Source organism: Dermacentor albipictus, chromosome 1, assembly GCF_038994185.2.
Source record: "Dermacentor albipictus isolate Rhodes 1998 colony chromosome 1, USDA_Dalb.pri_finalv2, whole genome shotgun sequence".
NCBI lineage: Eukaryota > Metazoa > Arthropoda > Arachnida > Ixodida > Ixodidae > Dermacentor > Dermacentor albipictus.
Genome location: NC_091821.1, coordinates 207,084,499 through 207,099,139, shown reverse-complemented (window position 1 = coordinate 207,099,139; position 14,641 = coordinate 207,084,499). Strand labels below are relative to the sequence as shown.

At 41.9% G+C, this 14,641-nt stretch overlaps 1 protein-coding gene across 1 annotated transcript in view; it reads right to left on the bottom strand.

Annotated features, from left to right (window-relative positions):
* The window catches only part of LOC135896707 (zinc finger CCHC domain-containing protein 14), a 72,054-nt gene that overhangs the window by 16,111 nt on the left and 41,302 nt on the right, over positions 1 to 14,641 (bottom strand). The window contains exons 7-8 of the mRNA XM_065425198.1: positions 6,677 to 6,929; positions 5,994 to 6,082 (exon numbers count right to left, since the gene is read on the bottom strand). Coding sequence (XP_065281270.1) covers positions 5,994 to 6,082; positions 6,677 to 6,929 — 342 coding nt within the window. The remainder of the gene's footprint in view (positions 1 to 5,993; positions 6,083 to 6,676; positions 6,930 to 14,641) is intronic.

The following is a 14,641-nucleotide window of genomic DNA, read 5'->3' as shown; positions in this document are numbered from 1 at the left end:
TCATCTTCTCAGCCGAAAAACATTGGCTTGCGGAACCACACGCAAGGATCGCCGAGGATTTCCTGCCGAACTGAAGGATGCACGGTGGGAAAAAAAAGCTCGACGTGGCGACATTCGATGGTTGCGCGATCAGAACATCCTGTACCTTCAGTGGAAAGACCGGTGTGTTGTCAACATGATGAGCACGGTTCATACTGCAAATGACACGGTCACCGCGAAAAGAAGGGAAAGAAGGCAAAACTCCTGGACTCAGATATCTGTAACAAAGCCTCTGCTGATCCATGATTATAATGCTGGCATGCTAGGCATAGATAAATCGGATCAAATGATTGGATATTATAATGTTCTCATGAGAAGCGTACGGTGGTGGAAGACTCTGTTCTTCCATTGCATCGATATTGCATGTGTGAACAGTTTCGTACTCTTCCAAGCTCACCGCACATTGCACCCAGAGATTCCTGAGCTGGCACGCACTGCCGGGTTTGACCACCTAGCTTTTAGAGAAGAGCTCATTCGGCAGCTTCTGAATCTTGACGGTGCCAAGCAAGCACACACGCCTCCACCACCCGTCGCAAAACATGCACTCCAGAAGCCGGAAAAAGTGGCAAAACGCAGAAACTGCAAGCTGTGCTATGAGCAGAAGAAAATCGAGCTCAAAACTAATGTCTTTTGCAGCACATTCCAAGTTCACTTGTGTTTTACGACTGCCCGGAACTGCTTCGTCGAGTGGCACAAGAACCATGGGACCTGAGTGGCTGACCACTGGTGCAAGCTAGAGTTCACACACAAAAAAAGACAGTTGTAGATACGCGTGCCAAATTTTCACAAGCAAGAAACGAGGCATTGTAGCACATTTTGTATATCTTGAAATATTTTTATTATGTTTTTCCACTGGTATATCCATGACTTTTCCAACATTTTTATGTTGTTCTTTCAGCAAATCTTGAATTTGAGATTTTTTAAAAAATATTATATATCACTTTTAAGTCTAACCTTTCTTTATGCATGAAAGACCATCTAATTAGCTACATTTTGATAAACATTGCAGCAATATAGCGCAATGACTATTTGTAATAAAAAATAATTTTTGACACCCATCAGAATTGCCTGTTTTTTCCCCGGTCCCGAAAGAGTTAACCCTTTGTCAGACACAAGAAATCTACTTATGGTTTCTGCTATACCTTTTCCCAAATGAACTGTACCACACATAGATTATATATATATATATATATTATTTTTTTTTCTATACAAGAATATTATCTGAAAAATCAGCAGGAAAACACCTGTCCCATTGATAACTTCAGGCCATGAGCAAAGGTGGGACACATGTTGTCCCTCTGCACACCTTGGGCTTCATCCTTTCAGGCTATGAGCTGATTACGACTTCCTATGAATGGATTCAAAGCATGCAATGCAAAGAGGCACTTGGCGAAGTTGTTCAGCACCATCAGCACCTTTTGCACATAGTGGTGGTGCACGAGTATTGCCCTTGCCTATTGAACCAACGTCTGTTGGCACCCTGTCATAAATAAGCAGTTCCTGCTTAGTCTTTTACGATATACTAGATTTTGCCAACCCTTGCGTAAGCTCCTCCCATTGATGAGCTGTCTGCCTAGTATGACCTGAAAGAACAGGTATGTCATGCTGTTTCTGTAACAGTGCTGCACGTCTTCTACCACTATGTTCAGTATATTTGCAGGTAGCTGAAAACAATGGCTCACTCTCACGCTAAACCGATCTACAATTGATCTAACTGCATTACTGGAGTGCAAAAAGTAATTTTTGCATTTACCACACAACTAATTCGTGGCGAAAGAGCAATGAAATTCACACATCTGAAGAGCGATGACAGCCAAAAAACATAGCAACAAGGAAAACTCAAGCTTCTAGTGCCACCTACTAATTCAAATAAAAACTTAATTATACTTGCTTTATCTTCACAAAATTTGCACTTCACAAAAAGGTTTATATGTTTAATAGAACACTCATACAAACTCTTATGAACAGGGTGTCTACCAAGTTGACATTTCTAAATTCCCCAAGTTTTCCAGGTTTTCCCCGAGTGCCTTTGCATAATTCCCTGAGTGATGCAGAACTTTGTTTTATGTCAAGACGGGCTGAAACCATATTTCCCGATGCTGTCCCTCTTTAAGTAAGCATACGAAAAATTTAAAGAGAAACGACTTAGTCCAATTTGAATACTAAGGAGTAGTGTTTATGTTATTCAAAAAGAGAATAGAAGGGAGCGGTTAGTAAAATGCACAGCAAATAAAATGTCTTCGAAAAAAATTGCAAATCGAGTCGAGCATTCTCAAATATGAATAAAAAGGAGATGCATACAGAAGTAAATATTTTCGAATATGAGCTATTTCTATCAACTGATAGCAAGCTCATTGGTACAAGGCCCAAACTTTGTCAAAATTGAGATTCTCTCTCAACAGCTCATAAGTCAACCTCAACTGTCCTGACATACTCTCAGCCCGCGCACGACACCTCAGTGTTTTGTTTCACTGCTTTGAAGAGTTTATTTTGGCTTGGATGAGGGACACCTGCATCTCGGCATCAGCCAACACTGTTTTTTGAGCTCAAGCTCCTTCAAATCGGCGGCAGCACGCTTCCTTTCCCATTCCTTCCTCAATGCGTAGGTCCTTTCTGTTCTTGTCCTCCTTCCGCCACTCTTTCGCCCCACAGACCACTTGAAGCATCTTTATGGTCAGTTGCACAGTCCACGTCTGATTTTTCGAACTCCCTAGGGCCCGCGAAAACATCAGAAAAATCGGCCATTCGGAAAAAATAAATGCATGTCATTTACTGCCCTTAAGAGCTCACACCGCCACGGGCACATGCGAAAGAGCTGTGAAGGCCTGTCGGTAAACGTATTAGGCATATCAGTGCTCGCACTGTGACAGGAAATACCGAGTGCACGCGTGTGTAATTAAGGAAAACATACTGTGTCCCATGGCAATAGCCCCTTCACACGCTTGTTATGCTTCACTGCAATACTTTTGCGTATGCTTCACCATGCAAGATTTTTGTACAGAGGCAAAGCTGATTTTTGGGAACCGACGTTATGCAATGCACCGTGCTTTCCAAGCTTCTAAGCCAATTGCGAGGACCACAAAGGCGAAGTCAGGGCCATTGCTGACAGCAGTGAATTCTTTCAATGAAAAACATGGCACTCAATGGCAAGAAGCTTAACAGTGAATGTCGAAGCAGCTAGGTCTAACGTTGCCGCAGTGGTGGCTACGGCTGCCAGCGGATCTGCGTGCGAGACCGCCGGTTGGAGGTGGCAACAAGGTAATCAAAATGGCAGCGGTGGTGGCTTTGATTAATGCCATTTCAGACCTGCGGTCACGGCAAAACCTCCAGAAAATCGGACGGCAAATAGTTCTTGCGTCCGAAATATCAGACGTTCTGATACATTGACTCTATGGGGTACATGGTGGTGCCGCGAAACCGTCCAAATTATCGGGAATCCGTAAAGTCGATCGTTGACTGTACACTGGCAACTCCTCCAGCCGATGACAGGGCGTCAAAGATGATTCATTACGATTCCTGTCTGTTACTCGAGTCAGCATTACCTTGACTTTCAACGCTTTCAATAAAATTACAGCTAATTTTCCCTGATACAAGCACAAATTCCCCGAGTTTTTCCCGAGTTTTTCCAGACTACTCAAAATCCCCGAGAATTCCCGGTTTTCCCAGTTGGTAGACACCCTGGTGAAGTGTGAAGAAGGGGTTTCCTTATTTTTTTTATTTATGAATACTGTGATCTTGTACACAAGATCATAGCAGGTGGGAAACATTGTGTTAAGATACGGAATTACAGACACAAAGAGAACAAAATTGCACATAGAAATTCAACAAATTCAACAATACTGCATACCACTGAAGTCTGAGAAAGAGTATATCGGCCAAATTGGCCGATGTATTAATGAACGCCCGCGGGAGCACAAGCTTTCGCTGAAAAATGGTTATGGCTCAAACTTGCCACTTCATTGCAAGGCCTCCAAGAATGAAAATAAGCAAGTATGTGAAGCAAGATTTTACGATACAACAATCATGTTTAAAAGCAAGGATACTGTGACGCGTGAACTGTTGGAGGCCAACCAGGTTAAGAGGGGACGCCTGTGTCAGCACTCCGTCTCTGAATATTTACAGAAATGAAAGCTTGTTTTTAGATAGGTTTTACATTTTGGTTAATCTTACGATTCCCTTCCTATACACCTTCTGTGTTCAAGCACGTGTGCATTCACATGTTCAGTGCTCCCTCTTCTCCCTCTCCCCATGGCTATATATTCAGCTGCTTTTGACCTCAAGGAACATTTGCAAGTAGCACCTTGTCCTGTCATTGTTGTTTCTTCATTGGTGTGCTGTCTCTGCTGGTGCTTCATCTTTGGAAAGCAAAATAGATGGCTTGACCAAGGTGTTAGGCAGGTGGAATGACATTCCGCCTATAGTACTCTAGGTGCCTCGTGGCACACTAGGTGCCACGAGACACCTAGTGTGCCCTCAGTTAACCTCACTGTTTATCACTGCTGAGTGGTATGCTGATCGTCAGCCATTTTTCTTTGCGCAGTGGTAGCATCTAATTGCTGATGAGCACACTTTTCGTTATGAGTTTGGAATAAGTTCATAGAACGGAGAGGAGATGGGCAAGAAGTGTTTTGTATCACAGTGACTCGGGACAGAAGTCGTGCCCCGCAGGTGTTTCTTTTTGCTGCTACAAAAGAAGAGAACGGCTTGAAAGTTTGACAAAACGTTATTCCACTAAAGATTGTGAGTTGCAAGTAACACATTTTGTTTATGAGAAACATTTTGAAATGTGATATGGCAGAAAATAGTGGGAAGCACTATGCAAAGGACAAGTTCTTCTAAGTGGGCTGAGGAGGGCTGCTTTGGTGAAAGATGCCCTTTCAACATTTCCGGACTGCCCCAGACACATGACTAAGACTGAAAAAAGAAAAGCGCTTGGGAACTGCATTTGCCCTCTCATCAGGAAAAATCACCATGTCACTGATGGCGATGTTTCAAGCTCTGTGCAGGTGCCGGCGAGGAATCAGTCAGATACTCAAGGCACCACTAGCTATACTGCTTGTTCAGGAATCTCAGAAGCAGAGTCTCATCTGGCACCGCCGTGTCCTACAGTACCAGGGCAGATGTAACACCAGGTACAGAGTTTTCGAATTATCTATTGGAGAACACAGAATTCATAACTCTGGCTGCAGGTTGGGCACACTGCAATCTTTTCCCTGTGGTCACAGCACAAGATTGATATGGTTATATGCAAGTGTTACATTATCAGGTGGGCATCAGAATGCAACAGTACTGCAAGCAGCTCCAAAAGGCTGATGAAAACTAGACACAGAAGCTGTGGAAGCTTGTCAAGTTTCTATAATCTTATTTCTTGTTTTGGAAGGCTGCTTGTAACTGACTGTTTTGACATCTTTTTATTGTGGTGTAAGTGCCACACTGTATTAGTATAAAAAGAAAAGTGCACTAGCAATTAAAAAAAATTATGGGGTTTTGCGACGCCACCTTTCAGCAAGAGAAAAAAAAAAATCGTCCCGGATTTCTATTGCTCCCGAGGCGTCGTCACTCCACCTTGTAGCCTTTCTAACACTGCGAGCTTGACAGTGAAGGTATGATGGCAATAGGGACTTTGTGGGCGCAATGAGTCATGGATGCAAAAGCAATACTACAGTGCAGCTTTTGGGAGTGTAGGTTTACAGGCCAACCTGAGGCAATGTCAGATAGCCTGTCAGTCAGCCTGACATCTGCCTCACAGACTGGTCTGCAATGCAGCCTTAGCAATGGAACACGATACCACTAACAACCACCCATAACATGTGGGATGATCCATCACTACACATACATGCTCCACTCCTTACTGAATCACGTGCAGACTTTAATATGCAAGCATCCTCTGCTTGTGAGGAGAATATAGAATAGAGGATTACACCATTTTTTATAAGTGGGTAAGAGTTGCTTACTTCAACAAGGCAATTTCTTTGACCAGTCTCCTTGAACAACTGGCTGGAAGCCCCTTGTGCTTCATACTGTCTTCACTCATGGCTAGAACCTGGAACCAAATGCAGCAAGAATAAATTACGCTTAGGCCATTATAAGTATAGCATACAGCCTGCCCTATCATACCTATTAAGTTCTCACTATTGAAAAAAGCGGAACAAAGCTCAGACAAAGCAATTTAAAACCTAAATCAATTCTGCCAAAACCTTAAGAATCCGTCTCCTGCCATTTAAAGACTGATATAATGCATTACCACCTTATGTGTTTTTATTATCCGTGCACTTGCAGTAAAGCAAAAGGCAGCCGACGCATGAGAGCAGAAATAGGAGAAGAGCAACAACAGGTTACCAGCAGACATGGTTCATAGCAGACACCCAGTCCATGCATAACTTTTCATAAAACACCACCTACTTAATCACTGTGGCCTCACTGGCATACAAAGAAACATAAAAAAAGTATTAAACCAAACATTTTGAGGCCAACTTGGCTCCTCCTCAGGGGTTAATAACGGAGGAAGGAGCAACTCAGTTCTCTAAAACCTTGCATTTATTAATTCCCCCTTTTTGGTAGGAGATGTTATAAACTTCTTATTTAGCCCCACTAGATGGGCAATCCTGCCAAAATGCATATCTTAAACTCAACTTACATCATCCAGCGTGCAGTTCTTAAATAGATGATGATATTTCTTCAGATGTGCTCGGTGTAGCAGCTCTTCAACTGATGATGGTGTGCCATCCCAATGCATCCTGGTCACAGCAGCACCAGTCCAAGGAGATGTGGCACGCGAGTTGCAGCCTGATGTGGGCGGTGATTCGTAGGGTGATGCTGGTGCCGAGGATAGAGGAGAGTTGCAGGGCGATGGCCCTGCATGCTCAGTGCCTTGACCTGCACAGTTCACACTGCCAACAAAGGGAATATGTTACACCTTCTGCATAAAACACTCAATGCTATGGTGAAATACATGCACCAGAGGTTCACAGTTCTCTCCCCTTATTGTAAAACATTTCACTGACCCAACTGTGCTTTTTGATCAGTACTCCCTTTTGGTCACACGATCGCTACTACATTTTTCAAACAGAAGTCTCGGCATTTACAACTTTCAGTTTACATAAACACGTGCACAGACACCCTCTGTGTGTTTGAAAATGAGCAATGCAGAATTTAAAAAAAGTGACACTGGCAGATAGTGCAATTCTTATTCTTGAGCTGGACTGCTCAAAGAGGCAGATATTACGTGCACAAGGAAACTGAAATGCATAACTAACAAAATTACACTAATTTACTTCTTTAAAATCTTTCTTTGCCGCTTTTCCCCACTTTGAGGGTACTTTCTTGCAAAGTGGGCAACTACTTGGACCACTGGGTGTGTGCCCAAATAATTAAATTATGGGATTTTATGCGCCGAAACCACGATCTGACTATGAGGCCCGCCGAAAGAGACAACTTGGGCCACTGTGTACGTGCCACTGAATAGACAACTTGGGTAGGTGGGTATGTGCCCATTCTTGGCCCATGTCTCAGAAAGGGCACATCCCAAATAAAAAAGCAGAACAGGAGCTCAAAGTCAAACAGAACAAGACTCAATAAATTGGCAACAGAAAATTGAAGTCGGCTACATAGAAGTTCTGAAAAGTTGGCAACAGAAGCAGCCGAGTGTGAAGAAAGGAGTTAAAGTGAACAAAATGGGACTCAAGCATGCATTTAGCGAGGAGCCCTGAACTATACAGAACTGAAGTCGACAACAGGAGATTGAAGCCGGCTAAAGAAAAGTGAATAAAATTACATTTGCTTCACTTTGTACAAACATTTCTTGTCATTAGTATTACATATGCATAACTATTGCTTTAGCACTTCCACAAACATAGAAGAAATCTTCACTTAACCCAGATTTGAACATAAGTGTGGAATCTGCCAGTTCTTGAAACTAATAACTTTTAAGGTGCATATTGAAGCTCACAACTTGAAGGCAGGAAGTTCTTAAAGCACACCCACTTGGAACTAATTTTGAAACTAGGAACACTTGAGATACATGCCATCAAACTTGCAGTAAAATGCACTGTGTTCCACGCACTTTGTTAACTACGTTTTTTATAGATTGCAGGACAAAAATAACTGGAATGCCAATGAATTTTGCGACACATTTTAGTAATTCACAACCGAAAATTGGCATCTTCAGAATTTCTTCCAAAGTGATGATATGCCTTGCGAATTCACCAGCTACAATTTATAGTCTGCAATATGTGCTGTAAACACATCAGTTAAAAAGTAAGTGAAACTTAGTCAATCATGCATTTAGATTTCTTGAGCAGGTGGTGTCCACCTCTTTGAGCAATCCAACTTCATTAGAATTGTGCTATCTGCTGCAGGCAATTTTCAAGAGCTTCAAATAACTCGTTTTGAAATGAATCATGTGTACTCGTGAGCAAAAGTATGCGAGCCACATGCTTGCTGAATTTGTAATTGAGACGTACAAGATGACGAGTGCACTGAAAAGTTCGCTATCTGCAGTGTGGGGACGCACGACTCTCACGCATCCCCCGATATGTTGTTTTCCCGCATAGCTCCCATCTCCTGTAATCCAGCTTCGCTGCGTGTCCTGGTGCCCACGCCAGTCGGTATGGTTGAAGCAGTATGAGAGATGGCGGGAATTTTGTGCTGCTAACGCCACCTAACAGCGGTGTTACTTGGGTGCGGAAAGGAGAAGGCTCTTCCTCTTTGGCTCGGGTCGGCAAGTGGTGCGGATGTTTAGCATGTGCGCCGAGCCATGCTTCTACAAGAGCGTCTCGCGAGGCCGTTCGAACACGCCATCGTTCGTGTGACCGTACACGCGAACGACTAGGCGTTGGTGTCCAGCATGGGGCGAACATATTAACTCGCTATCCAGTCGCAGTGAGTCGGACTTTCGCGATTTGTTGCGCGCCCATCGGCATGTTTTGTGGATAGCAACTCGGCTAGCAGGCATTGATCAATGAAAGGTGCAATAAATGCCCTTGTGATTGTTTGCACTACTGTGTTGTTGTTACTCTGTCCCAAGAGCACGGGTGAGAACCCCACAGTGGAGAAGAAAATCTGCTTTCTCGCATAATCCCTTGGTCGTATACTTTTGCTAAGGGGAGTGCATACATACTGTGGGAATGCTCGACTCTCACGCGTCCCCTGATCTCGTTTTCACTGCATGGCTCTCATGCCTCCTGTAATCCGGCTTCTCCCCGTAGCTGGTGTGGTTGCAGCATATTACGAGAGATGGCGCGAGTGTTGCGCAGCTAACGTCACCTAACGGCGGGGTTAGTCAGACACAACAGGGAGTAGGCTCTTCCTTTTTGGCTCGGGGTTGGTAAGTGGCACGGACGTTCTGTGCGTGTGCCGATCCATGCTTCTGTGAAACCGTCTCGCGAGGCCTAGGAGCAGGACACCGGAATAGACGAACATGATTGTTCGAACACGCCACTGTTCACATGACCGTGCATGTGAACGACCGGGTGTTGGTGTCCAGCATGGGGGCAAACATTCGTTCTATACCCAGTCACGGTGAATCGGACTTCCTAGATTTGTCACGTACCCATTGTCATGTTCTGTGGATAGCAATTCAGCTAGCAGGCATTAGTGTACAAAAGGTGCAATAAATGCCCTTGTGATTGTTCGCACGATTGTGTTGTCATCGTTCCTTTGTCCCAAGAGTACATGCAAGACTCCCCACAATACACACAAACATTGTCATTTCATGTTAAAGCTATCACTAATTTTATTTAAAACGCTATGCAAACTATGTAAATGCAGCTTGCACAACAGTGGACACCGGGTGCAGAGGATATTAGAAAGTGTATACAGCAAAACCTAGATAAAATAAAATTCAATGCAATAAAATTCTCTATATACCAAAGTATTTAACTTTTAAAACACTATGTCCATAGAGCACTATATTTTTAGCCTCAATACAATAAGCATGCTTTATTTCAACATAAAATTTTGCCGACGGCATAAAGGAAGTCCGAGGTAATAAATGAAAACTACTGCAGGTGCCAGTGGTGAAATTGTTGAATTACATGCAGTTTCTTGCAAACGCATCTTTAAATTGCACACCGCGCAAGAGTGTGTGGCTGCCGAAACGAAGTAGTGCCTTTTCTGGCAGCAGTGAATTTAGCTGGTCATGGCCTCCGAGATGCACCGCTCTATCTTGGAGCCCATAAGCTGGCGAGTGCAGTCGAGCCGAGGCACCGGGGGGCAAACGTATTGGTATATTGTATTGCGCACTCTATGCAGCATATTATTGTACTCCACGAGTACCCTGCTTCAGCATCCAATTTCTTTTATCACTGTGTGGCAAGTGACAAGCATGAGTGCAGTAATGCAGTAGTACTACCAAACGCAATGCCTTCTCGCTTGCGGACAAGGCTTGTATGATGCAACAACCTCGACAGGCGAGAAAAAGGATGCTGCCACCTGTTTTGGGAGACAATAGAGGTCGCTCTCTGTGATCTTGAAGTCTAAAGAAGCTATCTTCAACTCGTTGAAGAAAATGACAAATTCCCAGCAAAAGCAGCTTAATCTAACAGACACTTTCCAGAGAGTGCACTACTCCTGCAACAAGTTTTCTATATAAGTAACCGACCAATTTTTCGGTATTGCTTGCACTTACCCGCAGCACCGGTAGAAACTCTACAAAACTATGTGGGTGTTCTGTTAAAAGCTGATGTTATAAGACTTCTGTTGAACCAATGCATACCAACAACCTAAATTTAGGACACCTTGATATTGCTAAATTTTGGCAACAATGTGTGCATGATGTTCCAAACGGAAAATGTGGTGGGCATGAAAAAAGTTGCCATAATTCAAGTTGTTGCCTCGCTTCCATGCGATTTAAAAGGGAAGTTTTTTCTTTTTGCAGCGTCCAATGGGTTTTGATGTTGCGTTCGTCAGACTGTGTGGTCAGCAGCAGTTTGGTTCAGTGAAGATAGCATTTGGTGTCGTACCACTCTGGGCAACACTAGAGATTATGTTCACAAGCCATCGCGGAGGAATTAAGATAAAAGTTTTGTTTGCACCGACAACCACAGTGCATTGGACCTGTTTCTTTTGGCTTTCCATGTGTTATATGACAACTGTGAAGAGGACTTCGTCGATATAGCATCAAACCCCAAAAAGTGGTCGCTGGTTCTCAAGCTGAACAAAACATTTTTTTTTTGTATTGAGATTAGATCTTTTTGGACATTTTTTGCTGCCCTTTCCAAATAAAAGAATTGGTCGATGACCGCACTTTGTGTAAAAGGTTGAGCTTCAATATAGAAAAATTGCCATATAGTGAAGTGCAAATAAAAAAAAAATTATGGGGCTTTACATGCCAAAACCACGATTCGATTATGAGGCATGCCGTAGTGGGGGACTCAGAAATTTGGACCGCCTGGGGTTCATTAATGTGCACCTAAACCTAAGTTACACAGGTGTTTTCGCATTTCGCCCCCCGAAGTGCTGATTTTACAACATTGTTATATTGAAATTGAACTGTATTAACTTTATTGCACACTATAAGGGCAGTAATTAAAGTAATGAATTTATGTTTGAAACTAAGACGGTCGTATCCTAAGGGAAGTTCATCTTTAATTTTTCTATACGCTCTGTCTTCCAAGGTTTGCTATCTAGTGCATCTAATTTTGCATTCTCAGGTAGGAATGCCTGTGCTCATAAACACACTGTGTGCCAATCTGAAAGCAAGGTGGAGCTGATAACAGTTGAATTTTCGCAAATGTATGGTGAAAAAGAAAAGGGGGAGAGAGGAAACAACCTTAAAAACATGATAACCACCATACGTACCTAATATCTGTTTTTATGTGCTGTTACCAAAACAAAACATTTTCTAATGTTGTATTACATGTATAAAACTGTGCTCTTGTTTACTTCTGAGCCAAGTTAAGTTCAGTTTTTATATAGCCACATTTCTAAAACCTAAAATTTGTATAACTGCTTTCCTTGGTTTTAAGAGTATAATGTCTGCTTGTTTGTCGCTAACAACTGCACATCGTTTTTCTTACACCGATGTATTTGTTCTTATGCTTTTGCAATTTGCATGTATATTGTCCCACTCACACAATGCTCCCATGTAAAGGAGCCTGCGAGTTATTTGAATAAATAAATAAGTTGCACCTTCAGACTGACATCACTGCCTCAGAATGCAAAATTCGTCGGACTGAGTGACAAATTTCAAGATTACTATTCCAAAAGAGAAGCGCCGTAGAAAATCAAACTAAATGAACTTGCACTTGTATGACTGTATTGACTATCCCAATATTCCTTTCAGGTGCCAATTAATTCTGTCAATAGGAAATTTAGTTTCATCAAATGCTTTGCATCTTCAGAACCATAAAAAGCATACAGTTGCCGAACTGATTAAGAATTTGCAATTAGCAAGCTATGTCAAGTTGACAGGATGTGGACTATGCTATAATTCCGTACAGAAAAGTCAGATACCAGAACAAACTATTTCACCTCTAGCATACTTAGAAAGCAGCTATCCAGTTACTTGAAACACATGCCCGATATAAAACACTGAGAAAAACAATGAAAGAAGCGAACCAACAACATGAAAACTTACTGATATCGAGAGCAAACACCGAGCATTCTACCTTCCAACTTGTTTTACTAAAATGCTTTACACACACTAGTATTGCAACATACAGCACAGGTTCAATAAGAAGTTTTTCAGATGTAGGTGACATATCCTAAATTAGATTTGCATCAGTGATTTTACTTTAAACAAACTATCTAATAGACCCTAAATGTAAAAATGAAAGAGGTAATGGAAGTTTCACATAAACACTTTCCGATTGTAATTTTCCATGAATAATGTGTCCATGAAGAAGCGTAAACCATCTGTGCGAGCCACATTTGTGTAGCTAACATCCCATTTTAAATCAAGATAGTGAAAGCACAGCTCTGAAGGCACCGCATATCAAGCACTTATTTAAGATGTCTTGTATGTCTAGCATGCAACTGAATACATCTTCACAAGCACATGGCGTATTACAGCACAGCATTGTTTTTATGTGAGACAACTAGTAGAAAGTCAATTTACAATAAAAGCTTGCTACATTGTTCACATCCTCACCTTATACTATGTGCCTCCTACATGAACACTTGCACAGGCCTCCCATATGTTTAGTTCTTTTCAAATGTTACGCACATACTTCTATTAAAATACATGACATGAAATGTTCTTGAATGACAATATCTATAATGTTAAATTTAGATCATAGTTTCATACAAACTTATCGGAGGGAAAACTGGCACTGTGAATACACGCCGGTGAATACACGCAAAGTGCCTCGAGCGGCCAGTCACGCGGCAATTTTGCGTGCATTTGTGGGCTTCTTTCACGCTCAGAAAAACACGTATGTAGCACGTATTCAGCAACAAAAAGCTGTATTGGGAGTTTTTCATGTCACTCTACAATTTTCTCATTGACACTTCTCATCAAATTATAGTATTTGAGAAGTTGATTAACTAATCAAGACTATCTAATTAGGCAGAATGAAAAAAAAAATCTGAGTATCTCCAAGAAATGGAGAACATCACCACCTTGGTTCTGTCCGGCTACGTGGCATTCACATATTTTTAAACTCTGGCTAAAGTTAGCTAGGACACCCTGTTTACACACTATGTATATACACACTATGCACAATTGTGAGGCAGTCACTATCTGTTAACTATAGGTTCCTGAGAAGACCATTTGCAACAGCAGGGGAGGTTGGTAACAGCTCAATGTGCCAGTTGTAGTGCAAAAAACAAACCATCAGTACAGATGTGCATTTTGCTTTAGCTTACCTAGGAGCAAATTAACATAGAACATACAGCATAGATAAGAGTAGGCATTTTAGAAGTTTATTTGTTATCAAAGGCAAGGCTGCTCTTTATTATTGACAAAAAAATTCTGAGTTCCGAGTTTTTTTTTAGCTTCCTTTTGCTGCACACAAAAAGTCAGATTTCTTTAGTGTTCCGTAAAAGATTGTTTTCAGAAGCTTTCAAACTGCAGTCTTGATTCAATACACACAAAAACAAAAAGAGACAAAATGGATACAGCAGCAGTTTTATTGTGTGGATTATATTTGAAATGCTTTGCCTTGTAATGATTTGTGGCAATCACCACCTATACGTATATGACTTTGGTGGCCATCGCCTATGCTGTTCTCTGTAATAGGAAGAGACTGAGGCAGTAAGCCAAACCACACAGGGTCTCATCAGATAAGCTGACAAACATTTCTAGTGACCCACTGAAAGTACAATAGAAGTATGGGCTGTGCAAAAGTTAATATATCAGGCAGACATTGTGCCCACTTGTGTGTACAGCAAAAGTGTTCTGTGTGACTAGCAATGTTACTAGATTTCTTGAAAATTCTGTGCTCTGAAAGGCAGCAGTTTATCAGAAAGGTTGCCAATGAGCTGAAAGTAAAAAAAAAAGTGCGTGAAAAGACCTTAATATCAATGTCAAAATAAATTACAAATAAATTACACACCTGTCAGACAAATAACTTTTCATGAACTCGAAGGGTTTACAAGATTTAATTAGCTTTATCTCAAAAAGCAGACAATATGTGTGTGGGACAATAAAGTGGGGTTTCAT